The following is a 15,545-nucleotide window of genomic DNA, read 5'->3' as shown; positions in this document are numbered from 1 at the left end:
AAAAAAAAAAAAAACTTTGGTCAGCTTTAAGAACTCAAAGCATGCTTACGTTTTGCATTCAGATGGTTAATGAATCCAGTGTTTTTGCAGTTGCAAGCTCGTGCATTCACTGGGCAAAAGCTGGCTGCAGGTTGCAGTGGTACCTCACAGGACAGACATTAATTATATTTCCCACTTTTTTCAATAATGTTTGGCTACTGTAAGTTCAACTTTTTCTTGAAATTTTTCAATTTTCTGTTGCTTTTAACAGTGAACTTTGTGTGGGGCGAAGGGGAGGAGGGGGTAAGGGAGGGGTGCAGGATACTTGTTTTCTATTCAAAAGTTGTAAGTGGTTATGTAACTTGTATCTATTTTAAGGATAATTCTATAGCATTTTGAGAGAATATGGAAACATTTTGAGCAAAACAGTGCTTGCTTGCAAATGAATAGGCGGCTAGGCGTTTGCCTAGAACCACAACCTTCCTCTGGTTTCGCCTGTTCTTTTTTGTTTGTTTTGTTTTACTCTGATTTGTTTCATTCTGGAGGGGTGAGTGGGATTTCATTAACCAGTGTGTTACACCTTGGTGGTGGAGGGGTTGGGTGGCACTTTCTTGGCTGTGCCGGGCTGGGGGCCCTGAGATCAGGCCTAGTTTGGCAGGGCTAGGGTGACCAGGGGCGCAGGCGATGGCTGGGCATATTGAGCCGCGGAGCTGGAGGCCCTCACCCCAGATTTCCTGCCGGTGTGGGCTGTGAGTGAGAGCGAGCGCGAGAGAAGATGCGCCGGGCGCGTGTGGCTTGTAGGAAGAGCCTCCGCATTGTGTCGGGTGCGCTGCGGCGCGCCGATGTTCGCAAGCCCCCTGGATGCACATTGCCTCTTTTCTCTCTTTCTTTTTGTCAGCGGTTCAGCGAGGAAGAATGCCTCCAACCCAACCCAATCCAGGCCAGTACGCACTCACCAACGGGGACCCCCTCAACGGCCACTGCTACCTGTCCGGCTACATCTCGCTGCTGCTGCGCGCGGAACCCTACCCCACGTCGCGCTACGGCAGCCAATGCATGCAGCCCAACAACATCATGGGCATCGAGAACATCTGCGAGCTGGCCGCGCGCCTGCTCTTCAGCGCCGTCGAGTGGGCCCGAAACATCCCCTTCTTCCCGGATCTGCAGATCACCGACCAAGTGTCCCTGCTGCGCCTCACCTGGAGCGAGCTGTTCGTGCTCAACGCGGCCCAGTGCTCCATGCCGCTGCACGTGGGCCGCTATGCTGGCCGCCGCCGCCTGCACGCCTCGCCCATGTCCGCCGACTCGTGGTGCTTCTCATGGACCACATCCGTCATCTTCCAGGAGCAGGTGGAGAAGCTCAAGGCGCTGCACGTCCGATCGGCCGAGTCCAGCTGCCTCAAAGCCATCGTGCTGTTCACGTCAGGTGAGGCTGCTGTGGCTGGGAGGGCAGGCCGCGCCGGGACGACAGCAGCGCGCCTCCGTCGGCCCGGCCTCGGCTGGCCGTGCCGCCGCGGGCCTGGCCGGACCTGAGCCCGACCTTGGCCTGGCTGGGACTTGCGCCCCAGCGGCTCGGAGGCCCGCGCCGCTGCATCTTGGGAGCGGGGTGCGGGAGCCGAGGCGGCCAGGTGAGGCGGCGCCGGCGGCCCGGCCTGGGGGCTTGGGGGCCTGACCCCACGCGGGGCTGCGGCGGCGGCGGGTGCGCGTCTCGTGTGTGTGCAGGGGGGTGGGGGGCGTTGGAACTGTCTGGCTGCGCGTGTGTGCGGTGTGTATGTGTGTGCGTGTGTGCGCGCCAGCGTTTAGTGTTTCTGGGGGAGGAGAGGGAAGGAAGAGAACGTGGGAATGTGGCTTTCTCCTCTGTGTGGCACGCTCCCTGGATGAGTTTCCCGACACAGGGAGACACACACAGAGGTGGAAAGCGAAGAATACGCGCAAATAAATCATAAATAATCCCGCTTTATTGCTGCCTGATTTTCCCTTATCGGAAACCATTCATGTTTTCAGTTGCTGAGCTTATTGAGGGTCGTAAAAAACGGATTCAATCTAAACAAGAAAGATAAAAAACAAAAGGAATACTGTAGAGCCCGCAAGTATGGGAGGATTCCCGCCCCAGAGAGAAATCTCACAGCCATGCAAAACACACGAACATGGGAAATTTAACAGAGTGCCTTAAAAATATCAAATTAAATGTAGGTGGTGGTAACATGCATGTTAACAATTTCTCTTATGATAGATGGTTCAAATTAACTTCCAGGAAAGTGCATTAACGTTGCCTTTGAAGGCTCTAGTCAGAGCCTCTGAGAACAGTGCCCGCTTTTTATTATTGTAACCTGCAAGAGGGAAACATATAAACACCCGGGACAGCAGGTAATGGGGGGAAATATAAACAAAGCCAGAAAGGAGGCTGGTGGGGAACAGAGCTGCTCAGATTGGGTCCCGGGCCTTGCCCACTGTGAGTAGGGTTAGCTGCAGTTTTACTCCCATTATTGGCACTATTGTTTTTAATTCCTCCATTCAGAGAACAAATAAACCATCCTAATAAATCTATCCGAGAGCCAGGACCTCCAAAGGCCAAATTAAAACCATTCCTGAGCAGAGATGGCAAAACCCCTTTCCCAAGGCCTTGTTGAACAGTAAGCAATGGTATAATCTATCAATATTTCCTGGCTTTCATGCGTGAAGAATCGTATTTACATTGTATTAAAATGACTCTTAAATTTGCACAATATTGTAATGTAGCAAATGTAGTATTAATATCGATCTGAACAGCAGATAATTTATTTAGACAAGAGCATCTCATTTGTATGCAGGGTGGCCAGAGCCGTGGACTTGGACTGCCCCCCTTTTACTTTCAGTGCAAATGCAGGTCTGCTAGTGGGAGAGGGAGTTATTCTTTGCAAGAGGATAAAGTGCAAACCTTAAAACAAATGGAAGATTTATTGAATAGCCTCCTCAGTGTTTGAATGCATTTTATCTTAATAAGTCTTCTTGATGGAAACGTGTTTTTCAAAAGTGACAAAGAGCCTGGGAAGCAGCGACTGGGCTGCTTCAGCTCTGGCAGGCCTGGGGCCTGGCTGGCTCTCTGCTACCCGGCTCTTTAGCCAAATTAATCAGGAAGCAAGCCAGTGTCGGGGAAGCTGGGGTTTTAAAATCTCATCCAGTTAGGTGTCTTGAAGCAGAAATGTGACTTGGAGCTGGACAGAGGTCTTCTCAGGAAAGGTCTTTCCTCCCTTTTCCTTGTCCCCTACTAAGGTTCTTTGAACTCCCTTGACTTTTCTGATCTCCTGCCCTTTCCCAGAGAGAGGCGAGGACTGTGCTGGCTGCAGGGAAGATTGTGGAATTATTCATGCTTTTCTTTCAACTTTCCATCCTAAAACATCCCCGTGAAAAGTGTTCCTTTTTAAAAAGTTTTCCCAAAGAAGTTTCCGAACCACGTCTTCAAGGTGCAGGGGAGGCTGAGAAGTGAACAATAACATTATTTTGTTGGAAAATTGCAAACGGAATATCTGAAAATGGAAATGGAGCTGTCAGTAGTAATTCACCCCCCCTCCTCCATACAACACATTTCCACTTTTGACTAAACTTGTTTTGATTGCTAGCCAGAAGGGAATTCATGGGAAGCCTTCTCAAAGTCATCCAACTTTTAAGCAAACTTTGAATGATGGAAAAGACAGTTTTAGACATATTGTCCAACGAGGTTTGCTCTGGCTAAGTATTTGAAGCTGGCACGGGGGTTCCCTGTGGTGGTTTTCACATTTGGCCTCCGGATGGTATGCTTAATCCTTAATATTCTGGACAGCATCCAAGGACTAGGTCATGACCTGAACTTACTTTTTAAAAAAAATTCATTAGTTCATACACCTAAATATTCCCTCAAATAAATGGGACCTCCTCTGAAAGGAGCCATCTAGTTAACATAAATACAATAAATCCATTTTCAGCACAATAATAACTTTGATTTCTAGTTATGGCAGCTGATTACATCTATATTTCCTGAACACTAAACTCTTTTGAATGCACACCATGAAATACATTCTCTGCACTACAAAGGCTAAGCCGGGAGGGCCTGAGCAGTAATGGTTATTTATTTACATAATTTCTTTTCCATATACTATAGAAGAAATATTGAGGGTTCCCACATTGACACTACCACATAAAAAGTGAGGCATGGATTCCGTGTATTCTGCCTCCTTTTCTGATCTGCGTGTATCTCATGGAATGTAAATATGTGCTGCATGACACCCCCGCTCACCTCGCTTTGCTACCACAGCCACGCAATCGATCCGAGAGCTCAGACTATCTGTCCCTAGTTGGGGGACTCCTGTTGCAGGAATATCCAGAGTGGGGATGAACATCTAGAGTGGGAATCCAGGCCCGAGTGGGACTCCTGCTGGAGGGAGGCCACAGAGCTGGCCGGCTGGCACCTGGCAGCCAGGCCCAGCCACAGGCATTCTGCCTTCAAAGGAGGAAAGAAATGCAAGCAGCCAGCATAGGGCCTAAGCAAACCCTTCCTGGGCTTCTCTCCCTTGGAGTGGCCTAGCCGGGAGAAGGGTAGTGTCCTTGCACTCTGGGGGCCCTTATTGTAAATAACAGATAAATATTTTACAGACCTGAGGGGATGCCATATGGGTCTTTAAAAAAATCTGCTGGGTTATCAGTGGGTCCTTTTCATACTGCATTGTCTGAGGCTGAAAGGGATCCTGTGGCATAATGGGCAGATAATGCATGTAAAGCAAGATATATGTAAATATGAGTCTGCATGGTGGCCATTCAGCAGGGCCAGGTTAGCAAGCAAGGCCAAGGGCAGACCTCAGGGCCCCCTCTCCAAGCAGGGAAGCCCCAGAGTGCTCCTGCCCTCACCCTGCTGGCCCTAAAATCTAACTGGCTTCCCAGGTCAGGCCAGTGTGGATGCACCCGAGTGGCTGGCAGGAGTAATTAGACATCTGAGAGGAACCCATTCTGGATCCAGGGTCAAAGGCAACTTGCCTTAGAAGTTCTTGAATTAGCACTAGTTTTATTTGTATTTTTGCTCAAGGCCATTGCCTTGTAGATGAAGGTGTTAGAATGCTTTGTAAATCCCAGTTCTTGAAATGAAAAGACATAAAGCTCAGAAACTCAGCAGACATGGGGTTCTCCGTGAATCTTTTGGTGTGACTTCTTAGGGTCACACTTGCCCATTCACAATTATGAACGTCCTTTTGGGGGCATTGCCATGCATGAATTTCTTCCCAGATCTATATATTAGCAAACTCTGCCTTTGATCTCTAGTCAACCTCCTGACTGGCTAAGGGCTCCTCTGTGATCTTCCTGTTTTTTAAATATTTATTATTAATATGAGAAATAACATGGGTGTTTGAACTAAGAGAGGAAGCTTTCCCTTCATTCCTCTGATTCCACCTTCTCTTCCGTTTCTTTGCCTTTAGTTAGTTGATAGAGTGTCAACTGCTGTCTTGAAATATTTTTAGGAGACCATGAGGAGCCTTGGTTGATATGAGATCAACACACAGGTTTTAAGATGCTGTCATTGTGTGTAAGTGCCTCTTTCCCCTTGGTCCTGGGACAGGAAGCCTACCTTCCCAAATCCCCGCCTCAACTCCCCATCTCCCAGTTTGGAAGCAGAAACAGCAGCTGCCTCCAGCCCAGCTTTGTGTCTGATCATTGAAGATGTCTCCTTTCCACAGCCTGGAGTAACTGAGCCATATTCCTTCTGATTATTATACAGCTTACAGAGATTTGGCCAATTTTCACTTACTTGATCTAAAGCACAGATAGAAGTATATACCCTCACCGCGGATTTGCTGCCGAGTTCTTGCTTGCAGAGATAGTGGATCTCAAATCCTGAATTGCTAAAGCATGGGCTTGATCTGATTCCACGCACTGCTAGCCCATGATTCCTTACCCCTCCCAGGTATTTTTTCACTAGACAGTCTAGGTTCTCCTAGAGGATTTTGGTTGGGGTCATTTAGGTTTGAGAGGGAGGACTCCAAGAAGCCTGTAAGAACTGCCCCCAGGCTACGTATTTCTTCAGGGCTTCTGAACACCCCGAAATCAGGGGCGAAAGGAGCAAAAGTCCTCCCTTTAAAGAGCACAGCGGAAAGATGCCGCCCCCCCCCCCCCGCAGGCGGAGGACAGGTTGCTTCACACAGCAAACATGGCTCCAGCATCGTACATTATTTAATCCAAAGGTGAAAGAGGAAAAACAAAGGGACTAGAGGGGTTGCTGCCTCTGCATGTGTGTGTTTCCGTCTCCTGCTCCCCTAGGCTTGGTGGGGGTGTGATTTATTTTTATTTGTGGTGGGGATTGAGGGGAGGGAATGGTGAAGAAGGATTGGGGAGGTACGGAGAGGAGGATTTTTTTTCCCCTTTTCCCTTCTATTTCGGTTTCCCCCTCTTATCAACTCAAAAACATTTCTAATGGCTTATTTGTGCCTTTGCTGTTCACTAACCTGAGTGTCCCCTCCGCTTTTCTGTCCGTCTCTTGGCTGCACGGGCAGATGCCTGTGGCCTGTCGGATGCCGCCCACATCGAGAGCCTGCAGGAGAAGTCGCAGTGCGCACTGGAGGAGTACGTGAGGAGCCAGTACCCTAACCAGCCCAGCCGTTTCGGCAAACTCCTACTGCGACTGCCCTCCCTTCGTACCGTGTCCTCCTCGGTCATCGAGCAGCTCTTCTTCGTCCGTTTGGTAGGTAAAACCCCCATCGAAACTCTCATCCGGGATATGTTACTGTCTGGGAGCAGCTTCAACTGGCCTTACATGTCCATCCAGTGCTCCTAGACCTTGGGCGCTTCCCACCTGCCCCCGCCTCCCTAGAGACTCAGAGGACCGGCGGGGGCCATGGACTCCAAAGCTGCGGGGACATCAGGCGGCTGTTGCAGGGTGCAGCCAGGCAGGGGGGAGGTGGGCCGGGCCGACAGGAGCAGCCCACCCTGCAGAAATGCAACCCGAGCTGCAAACCAGGAGAAAAAGAGACTCTCTTTAGGATCAGATCTGTGAACATGTTGGAAAGGAAAGAAAAAGGACCTTGTGTCTGGTGAGAAAAGGAAAAAAAAAATTGGAAGAGAGGACCATGAGAATTTTAATAAAACAGAAGGAGACTAATGGACCTTCCAGGATTTATTGTGGACGGATGTGGATATATTCTGTACAGAAAACAACACACATGGAAGTGGACTGAATTCTATGTAGAAACACACACACACACACACACACACCCCAAACATTGTTATTCATTTTGTAAAATACTAGTCTTTATTTTCATTTTTTTGTAAAATTTAAACATCGTATGCACATAAAAAAGGAAACAAGAATTAGGGGAAAATAACATTTTCCAAATAATTATAAAAAAATTGTCCTGTGTCTATGTATCTATATCTGTTTTGTATTTTTTTCTGGTTCCAAACCAGATTTCCTGTGATTCTATACTAATAATTTTTGATATAACCCTTTGCTTCTTATAATGAGTGCGATATATGTTGTCGAGGCTGTTCTTCAAGAATTAAAATCGAAGTGAAAATTTAAACAAAAAAATAAAAGAATTTAGCAAAACCCACGTGTCTGGTTACTTGACAGATGTCATAAGTGCAAGAGAACCCTCCAATTAATTTCTACTCCAATTGTTATTAGAATGGGGAGGTGAGGGTGGAAACTTTTAAGGCCCATTACTAAGTTGTCTAGATTTGTTTCCTAAAACCAAGCCGCTGCCTTGGTTTCGTAAATGCGGAGGGTCAGGCTCTGTGTGGGCTGGGGTGGACAGGGAGAGTGCAGGGCACCCTGGTTGCTCCCAGCAGCTCTTAGGACCTTGTGGATGGTTGGTGCCCTGCGCGGGAAGCTGGGGTAGACTTGGTTGCAAGTGGGGGCCGAGTTTGGGGACCACCTGCTTCATTGACTGCAGGTAGGAACTTGCCCGGCTAGAGAGAGAGGCTGCGGAGAGGTGCGGAGAGCTGGTGTGGGGGGTAGGGTTGAGGGAGGGCAGGGGGGCCTTCTCAGAAGCCTCTTGTGCCTATAGCTGGACCTCCCGGCTTCTCCCCAGTCCAGGGAGGGAGTTAGGGCCTCAACGCTGCCAAACCTACCTTTTCTCCCCCGTATGGTCTGCTGCAGAGCTGGCTAGGGTTTACCCTTCGCTCCAGACCCCGTGACAGGGGTTCCCTGGAGGGCTCGCAAGCTCAGTTGGGTGAAGGGAAAGCCCCCACTCTGGCACTTAGGGGCGTGGACCTAGAACTTGGGAGCTGGTGAGCCAGGCTAGAGCAGGTTCTTTCCAGAAGCAGCGTTTGGGCTCTAGTGGCCCTTCCAGGGCAGAAACCTGCCTCTGAGGCCTCTCTTTGGGTGTGCGTGGGGGGCTGCTCTCTGTTTCAGCTTTTGGAGCATGAATGTTTTATAGGATTCTAGTCGGCACTGTGAGAACACATACTACCAAGGGAGCTTTTCCCTAACATATTAATAAAGCCAGATCTTTTGAAATAACACCTCTTACCTCCTCCCCCATCCCTCACTCCCAAACAGGCCTTGGATGAGGCAAGAGCTTCACTTTCAAAAGTCATTGACAAAGTTTTGCTTTCATTTGCTGCCTGGAAATCTCCAGGTTCCCCACTCTAAAAATGTATTAACAAGCTCCAAGCCACCTGAGGTTTTAATATTTCTAGGTGCAGTGCAGCGAGGGGCAATGCCACGCTCTCTGTGGAGAAACCCCTGCAGGTCCACCTGCCCCCCTCCCCGCCTGAGACTTAGGGAGGCAGGGGGGGTACAGTGTGTGGTGTGTGGGGTGGTGAGGGGCCTTCCTGCCCTCGCACAGGCCCCATCCTGACCTGGGCCTCAGCCTTTGCACTACACCCAGGGGCAATGTCTTTGGGCCTAGGCTGACTTCCCTGCAGAGTGAGCACCCAAGGCCGAGTGGGCGAGGGAGGAGCTCATATTTAACTCCTGACCGCCTCCCAGAAAGTCTCGGAGAGCCCTCTAGGGCTGCCCGATCAGGGAATGTGGGGATTGGGATGGGGTAGGCTGCAGTTGGCACTGAGGGGGAGGGGAGACGAGCTGCCTCCAAGCGCTCACCGATCTTTGCGGCCTTTCTTGAAATGAGATGTAAATATATTCATTACAGTGTGATCCCTCTGATGAAAACAGATAAACATTTTTGTAGGTCGGAAACGTATTTTTCAATTAATTTCAATATGGAGGCCCAAGCACAAGGTGCCCAGTGTGCGGGCCCTTCCGGAAGCCAAGGCCTGGGATGTACGAGGCACTTGCTCCCGGGTCCAGAGGTGACAGTAGTAACTTGTGTCTTGAGGAACCAGGCCCAGAGTATTGCGCACAGCCTGAAGAATCCTGCGACCTTTCTAAGCCTGGGTCTAAGCCCGGAGCTGACTAGCGCAGTGTAGGAAGAAGAGCAGGCCTTCCTCTGTATGGCTTCATGGACTCCTTTGCAGACTCTGTCAGGGAACCAAGAGACCCTGGCACTGAGTGGAACGGAGAAGGAAAAAGGTGGTCTGCTCCCATGCTCAGCGGACCTGGCTGGGGACTGCAGGCAGTGGGTTTCTCCTGTGCTGTCTCCCTAGTAGCATTACACTCAGAGAGGCACTCATCTTCAGAGGTCTCTGTGTGTCTCAAGAAGAGTGGCTCTGTGGGTGCTCCCACAGGACGAGACAAGCTGCCTGAGTTCCGTGGCGTTTCGCTCTCAGCGCCCGCAGTCGGACCCACAAAGCTGCTCACGCTAACGGAAGGTTTGGGAGCTGAGAATGCACTATTTAAGCCACGGGCTAAGCCTTCCAACAGCCAGGAAGTGCCCTCTTTGCTCCCTGAGCATTCTCAAGGCTCCCTGGCCGGACTGGCCAGTGTCCGCAGCCCAAGAGCTGAGGGCCCGAGCCGTCCCATGGCTTCCTCGCTGTGCAGAAGAGCAGCCCCAGCAGTGGCCGGGCTGCCCCTGCTCGGTGTCCTGCCTCCCCTCGGACCCTGGAAGCCACTGGACAGAAAGTGATAGGAAGCGGGTGGGAGTCTCCTCTGCCTGGGTGGCCGGCCAGAGGCCCCTGGGCAATGAGCACGCTTTTGAGCCAAGCGCCAGGGGGAGCCGTGGAACTTGGGTGTGAGGCCGCAGGCAGGTGTAGGCTCGACGGTTACCTTGGGGCGCGCAGCCCCGCCTTAGCCTGCGGAGACGTAGCAGCCCTAAGGAGTTAGGAGAAGAGGATTGGGCTAACTGGGCGGGATAGAACTGACAGGGTCCCCGAGGCCAGAGGAAATACATCATAACTGTTGGAGAGCGGCCCACACAAGGTGACTTCCCTCTCAAAATTATCTGTGACATATGAAAGTCAGCGCTCCCCTTTCTAACCCAAACACTTGCTGGGCGACTGAGAACTTTGGGGGCTTTGAAGTCAGTTTAAACTACTTTAGCCACAAGCTTTTCTGAAAACATCAAAAAAGCCATCTTAGGACATGCTCTCCTCTGGGAATTTCTAGGGCGTGAGGCTTTGCCTCATCTGCAGCCAGGGGACAAAGAGTGGCCGAAGGGAGTGCAAATGCGGCCTCTGCCTCCACCTGCACCCCCCAATGGCGACCAGGCCTGGGGGAAGCCCCGGGGCTGGGGATGGGCGTGCCTCCTGGCCACAAGAACAGCCCTGGGCTTTCGGGACTCTGCCCCTTACGTTGGTTCAGGCTCTTGGTCTCTGGCAGCAGCAAAGGGTCTGGGTGGGCTCCCCAATGCCCCATCGCCCAGCTCAGAGGTCGGGGGCACTAGGGATACGGAGCCCCTTCGATCCAAGCCCACCTGAGCTCATCTGCTTAGAGAGCGCAAAAAGTTTATTTAAAAAAAAATCCTCCTTGGCTTATAGGCAGCCCTTCTATCTCCTACAGAGCCAGAATCACCTCCAGTAAGTTACTCGATTCTCCAGAACAAATCACCTGAATGTCTCTGCAAATGGAAAACCATGAAGGAGAGTGGGGAGGGTAGGCAGGGAGACACAAGTGGAAACTAATAAAACTCTTGTTAGAGGGCCTGCTCAGGATCCGGGGCGTCACTGGGCCTTTTACTTGGAAAGCCAAAGAGTTGTATTCCTAAATGAGTTAAAGACCCATTTACCTCTGTCGTTTTCTATTCATCAAGCCACAAGTTGAGAGTTCCTAACATGAAACTATTTGTTTGCTTACACAACCAGCTGGGCGCAATTTCACGTCTGAGATATCTATCTGAAAGCGCCTCTCATTTATTATCTCTCCTTGTCAGCGAATCCATTTTCCAGTTCCCCCTCCCCCCTTTGGAGCTTATTTATTTATTTTTGGTGGGACTTCTTTGCCTGGGAGGACCTGGGTCTAGAATGCTCCCCAGGGAGCAGCCGGTCCCTGCGGGGGTTTCTGCCGCGCCCAGGGCGCAAGGACCAGGGGGCAGCAGAGGCGCGCTCGCCGCCACCGCTGACCCCCGCGGGCGGGCCGAAAGGGCCAGAGTGAGGGGCGGACCGCGGGTGGGCCTGGCGGGACACTGCGAAGCTGCCTTTCTCCCGGGATGTCCTCCCTGCTAGCTCTCCCGGACTAAGCCGCAACCACCTGTGCGAGGAGGGGGTGGGAGGAGGCCCGAGAGGGGAGTCCAGGAGGCTCTCTCCCAGATGGGGGCCCGAGATACGGATTTGAGAGATGCTTTTACAAAGCCTCACCTAATCCCATGGGGCCAATTTCTTCTCCCAGGCTGGGCCGGAGCGCAGAGTGAGTAACCAAGATGTAAATAGTTGTGTGATGGGTTGGGGGAGGGGGCAGCGCATGTATTGTGTGTGCGGAGGGAAGAAGGCTGCACGTGGTTTCAATTTTGAAGCACAAAGAAATAACATGCAATGCAGAAAATAGGTTTATGAATGTAATTGAGAGGAAAGAAAACAATTAACACGGTGCAAGGTTGCACCCTCGATTCTCCACCCCTCGCCTTCTCTTCCACCCCAATTTTGAGAAATCCGGGTCATGTGAATAGAGTGGGTCTAGGCAGTTGGATCCGGCTGACAAGGGAACCCCTGATGGAGATCACAGTGATGGGTGGATAATGGTGTCTATCCATCTCCTAGTCTGCTAAGGCCTCCTCCAACCAAGCTGAAAGCCAGGGATCAAATCCCCAAGTCCATTGTATAAAATATCCGTGGCTGTAAAGGTAGCAAGGAGAAGGGGTGTCTGTAAGGAAGGGGAGAGGGAGAACGAGAAAGAGAGATAGCCAGGGATTTCTTTCAGACAGACCAGGCTGGTCTCTGCAAGCTATCCTATTGTGTTGATTTAGGAGGACATTTGCTGTATATAACGTTTAAAGCTGATAATATCATCGCGCAGCCAGATAAATAAAGCGTTGGCCCAACAGTGGGGTCAGCGATCGATCTCGGGGCTCAGAGGAAAAAGGAGAGAGACCGGATCGAGCACAAGGCTCTGTGTGCTTGTCAGTCGGCACGCAGGAGCCCGAGTGTGTGTGAGCGTCAGGGTGTGCGAGAGGGAACCAAGTCTTCAGCTGGCCGAGAGCCTCATTAGCATTCCTAACCCATGGACCTGCGCTGACAACTAACAGAGATATCCCGCTCACCACCAGGCCTCCTCTCCTTTTGTCTTCAGATCTGGAGGAGAAAAAGATTTCTCGGTGGAAGCTGGAGGCTGAACTTCCATGTGGTTGATGGAGATTCAGGGTATAAAGAGACGTTTCAGGATCTTGCCTGATCTTTCACTCTGCTTTTAAAAACTTCCCTCCTAAAGGAGGAAGTTTTTTGTTTTTGTTTTTGTTTTTTGCTTTTCTCTCTTAAAGTGTAATATGTTTGTTGAAACTCCAAGCTTAAATGAGAGAGAAAATTCTCTGAAAATATTTTGCCATTTCTCCTTGTTGACATGCAGAGAGGTGGATGTGTCTATGTTTGGCTCACATACACATGTAAAGCTGGTACTTTCAAAGATTTCTAGAACATAGCAACCAGGGGTTGTTGGAGATTTTTGTTTCTCTTCTTTCCTCTGCTTGCTTTTGTTTTTGTGATGACAAAATTCATTTGATTTCCTATAATAAATGTGCTGCTTATTACTTTATCAGTCCGTCGTTGAAGTAAAGTACATCTTTCAAAATCAAATAGGGTCCAATTTTGTAATGAACTATCAGAAATGAACGATTTTAGAGGCCTCCACTATTCTAAGAAACATTTTAAGGTTTTACTCAGTCGTGCAGTTTTAATCACCTTACACCTATTTTGGGAAAAGTGTCTTAGTTAAGTCCATCTCATAGGGATAAATACTCATCAGCTGCTCTCCTAGATCCTGCGCCTTGAACTCCATCAAATGAGGCAGGTAGTTTTACATCGGAGTGTACAAATTATCCCATGTTGACAGATGTTTGTCACTTAGTAACTTCTTTCCAAGTTTTCCCCCCTCCCCTAAGCCTTCTTTCTTGCTTGCTTTGTTGTTTTAAAATATGCATGTCTCTCACTGGAATGCCAGTCACGAGTGCAAACTTTGTGTCCAACCTCCCACATGAAATGATCCTTTTAGAGGGAACTCGATATGTCTCAATCTGCACTTCACTCAAAGCCTGTGGGTATGGGCCACTCACTCACTGGTCCTGGCTCTAAAATAACTCAGCAGAAACGAGTTTCCAACTAAAAATCCCCTCGAATGTCTCCCAGGGAAGAAATATAGCTCCTATAATTAAAGGAGGCAACGGCCAGAGGGGGAATGCAGCCGGCAGCCAAAAAAAAAAAGTAAGAGTTTTATTTATTTGCTGATTGAACTTGGGTTGTCACGACCAGCAGGTTTATCCACACTGGAAGTGCTGGCCGTTTGTACCGTGTGTGCACCAGAGGGCGAGGCGGGCAGAAAAGAAGGGGAAGGGGAGGATGACATGGAACAGGGCGAATGAAAGAGGTGAGGACAAATTTGGGAGCCGGAGAATGATCTCTGTGGGACAATGTGAGGCAATTTCCTAGCACTGGATTTGCGTAAAAACTTGTAGCTGAGGGATATGGGAGGGGGGACCTCAGAGGAGAGGAGGGGGTAATTACAGTAAACTCTTAAATGTGGGGTATCAGGAAAAGGAGGACTCTGATTTCCCTAGAAAAGTAATGTGACAGCAGGAAAATTATTAGCTGTGCTGTGTGTGGCGGTTTCGGTATGTGGGGGGTGGAATTATGAAGAGAGGGACTGGAGAGTAGGGAAGAAGTTCCAGGACTCAAAGTAGAAGTGCCATGGAGCCAGAAGCCCTCCACCCTCCTTGGCAAAACCTGCCTGGTAGGTGTGGATGTGAACTCTCTAGAAGACATCATCTTTACATCTTATTTTAATTAGTTTCATCTATTTGAACTGATTCTGGCATTAGAACCACTTATAGGATGATTCAGCTCACAGGATGAAGAACACCTCCCAATCTCTTTGACCACCCCCCACCCCCCACCCCAAAAGCTTCAAGACAGAAGGAGTACTCAGGCCGGGCAGCTCATTTCTATTAAAAAGGCAAAACTTTAGCACTGATGAAAAACAGATGAATTTTTTCTCCCTCTCTCTGAAACAGTTACTCTCTTTTACTGATGTGAAGTGACGTCAGCAAAGCCTGTCCTATCCCCTTGGAGAGAAGGGAGGGAGGAGGAGGGGATGGAAGGAGGGAGCTGGGAGAAAGAGCTAGAGAAAAAGAGAAAGAGCGAGCTGAGAGAAGAGGGAAAGGGAGGGGGTGGGAAGGAGAAATTGAGAATGAATATTCTACACTTTTGACCAAAATCCCACAAAGAGTGGGCAAAACAATGCTTCAGAAGCCGGTAATTGATAGGACACCTTTCTCTTCCTTTACCCGATCTACATATTCTAACATATGGAAAGCTTACAGGCCCTGTGCACTTATAGAAGCCGATAATGCATTAGCTCTCAGCAATATTTACAGCACCACTTTTAATACACACCAGATGGTTCGCGACTGTGCCGCCTCAGCCAGCTCTCTCCTCGATTTTACTCGGCGGCACTTTGTTGCAATTACGCTCCATGCTGAGACCAATTTTATTGGTGACCTATTTTTCATATTTGCAGCATTTTATGTTAAAAACCTCCTCTCTGGCCTTTTTGTAAAGGGCAGCGCTCAGGAAGGGAGAGCTTAGGAGGACGGTGGAGCTGTCTAGGTGGGTATTAATATTTATCATGATGTTACATACCTCAGGTTTAAGTGAGTAAACCGGATAGACATAAATACTCTGGTCATTACGTTTGTTCACTCACCTCCTGTTTGTCAGACCCCCACGGACTGTCTACACGGCGCGCTTGCCTCAGAGTCAATACATCGGACCATAAATATTGTATTCCATTAATTATCACGCCACTGGCTTATCCTGGGCGCCGGCGTCCTCGAGCGACGCAGGGCAAATGAGGACGCTTCCCGAGCATATTTCTAGGCTGGGAACCCCGCTGAAATTTCCGCCGTGCCTGGGAATTCCTAGAGCCTGAGCGCCTGGCTCCACCCGGGCCGGGCCTGGGGCTGGCTGGCGGGGGAGGGGGGCGCGGCGGGCAAAGGCCCGACGCCGCCAGGAGCGCTCAGTACCTGTTATCTTGCGACGCAGAAGGCCACAGGGAGAATCCCATTTGGCACGCCTGGAAAGGCTTT

At 49.9% G+C, this 15,545-nt stretch overlaps 1 protein-coding gene across 2 annotated transcripts in view; it reads left to right on the top strand.

The window, feature by feature from the left end:
• Positions 1-7,238, top strand: part of NR2F1 (nuclear receptor subfamily 2 group F member 1) — an 11,468-nt gene extending 4,230 nt beyond the window's left edge. Inside the window, exons 1-2 of one of the 2 annotated variants that reach the window (XM_040622095.1) lie at positions 721-1,405; positions 6,474-7,238. In XM_040622095.1, coding sequence (XP_040478029.1) covers positions 841-1,405; positions 6,474-6,754 — 846 coding nt within the window. In that variant the 5' untranslated portion in view covers positions 721-840 and the 3' untranslated portion in view covers positions 6,755-7,238. Of the gene's footprint in view, positions 1-720; positions 1,406-6,473 lie in introns of those variants that run through there. The other variant, XM_040622094.1, reaches the window with a different exon arrangement.
• The last annotated feature ends 8,307 nt before the right edge of the window (positions 7,239-15,545 follow it).

The sequence above is a fragment of the Ursus maritimus genome, unplaced genomic scaffold, assembly GCF_017311325.1.
Source record: "Ursus maritimus isolate PB19 unplaced genomic scaffold, ASM1731132v1 scaffold_5, whole genome shotgun sequence".
NCBI classification, from domain to species: domain Eukaryota; kingdom Metazoa; phylum Chordata; class Mammalia; order Carnivora; family Ursidae; genus Ursus; species Ursus maritimus.
The sequence above is the reverse complement of the archived record's forward strand: the minus strand, read 5'-3'. Positions and strand labels throughout refer to the sequence as shown.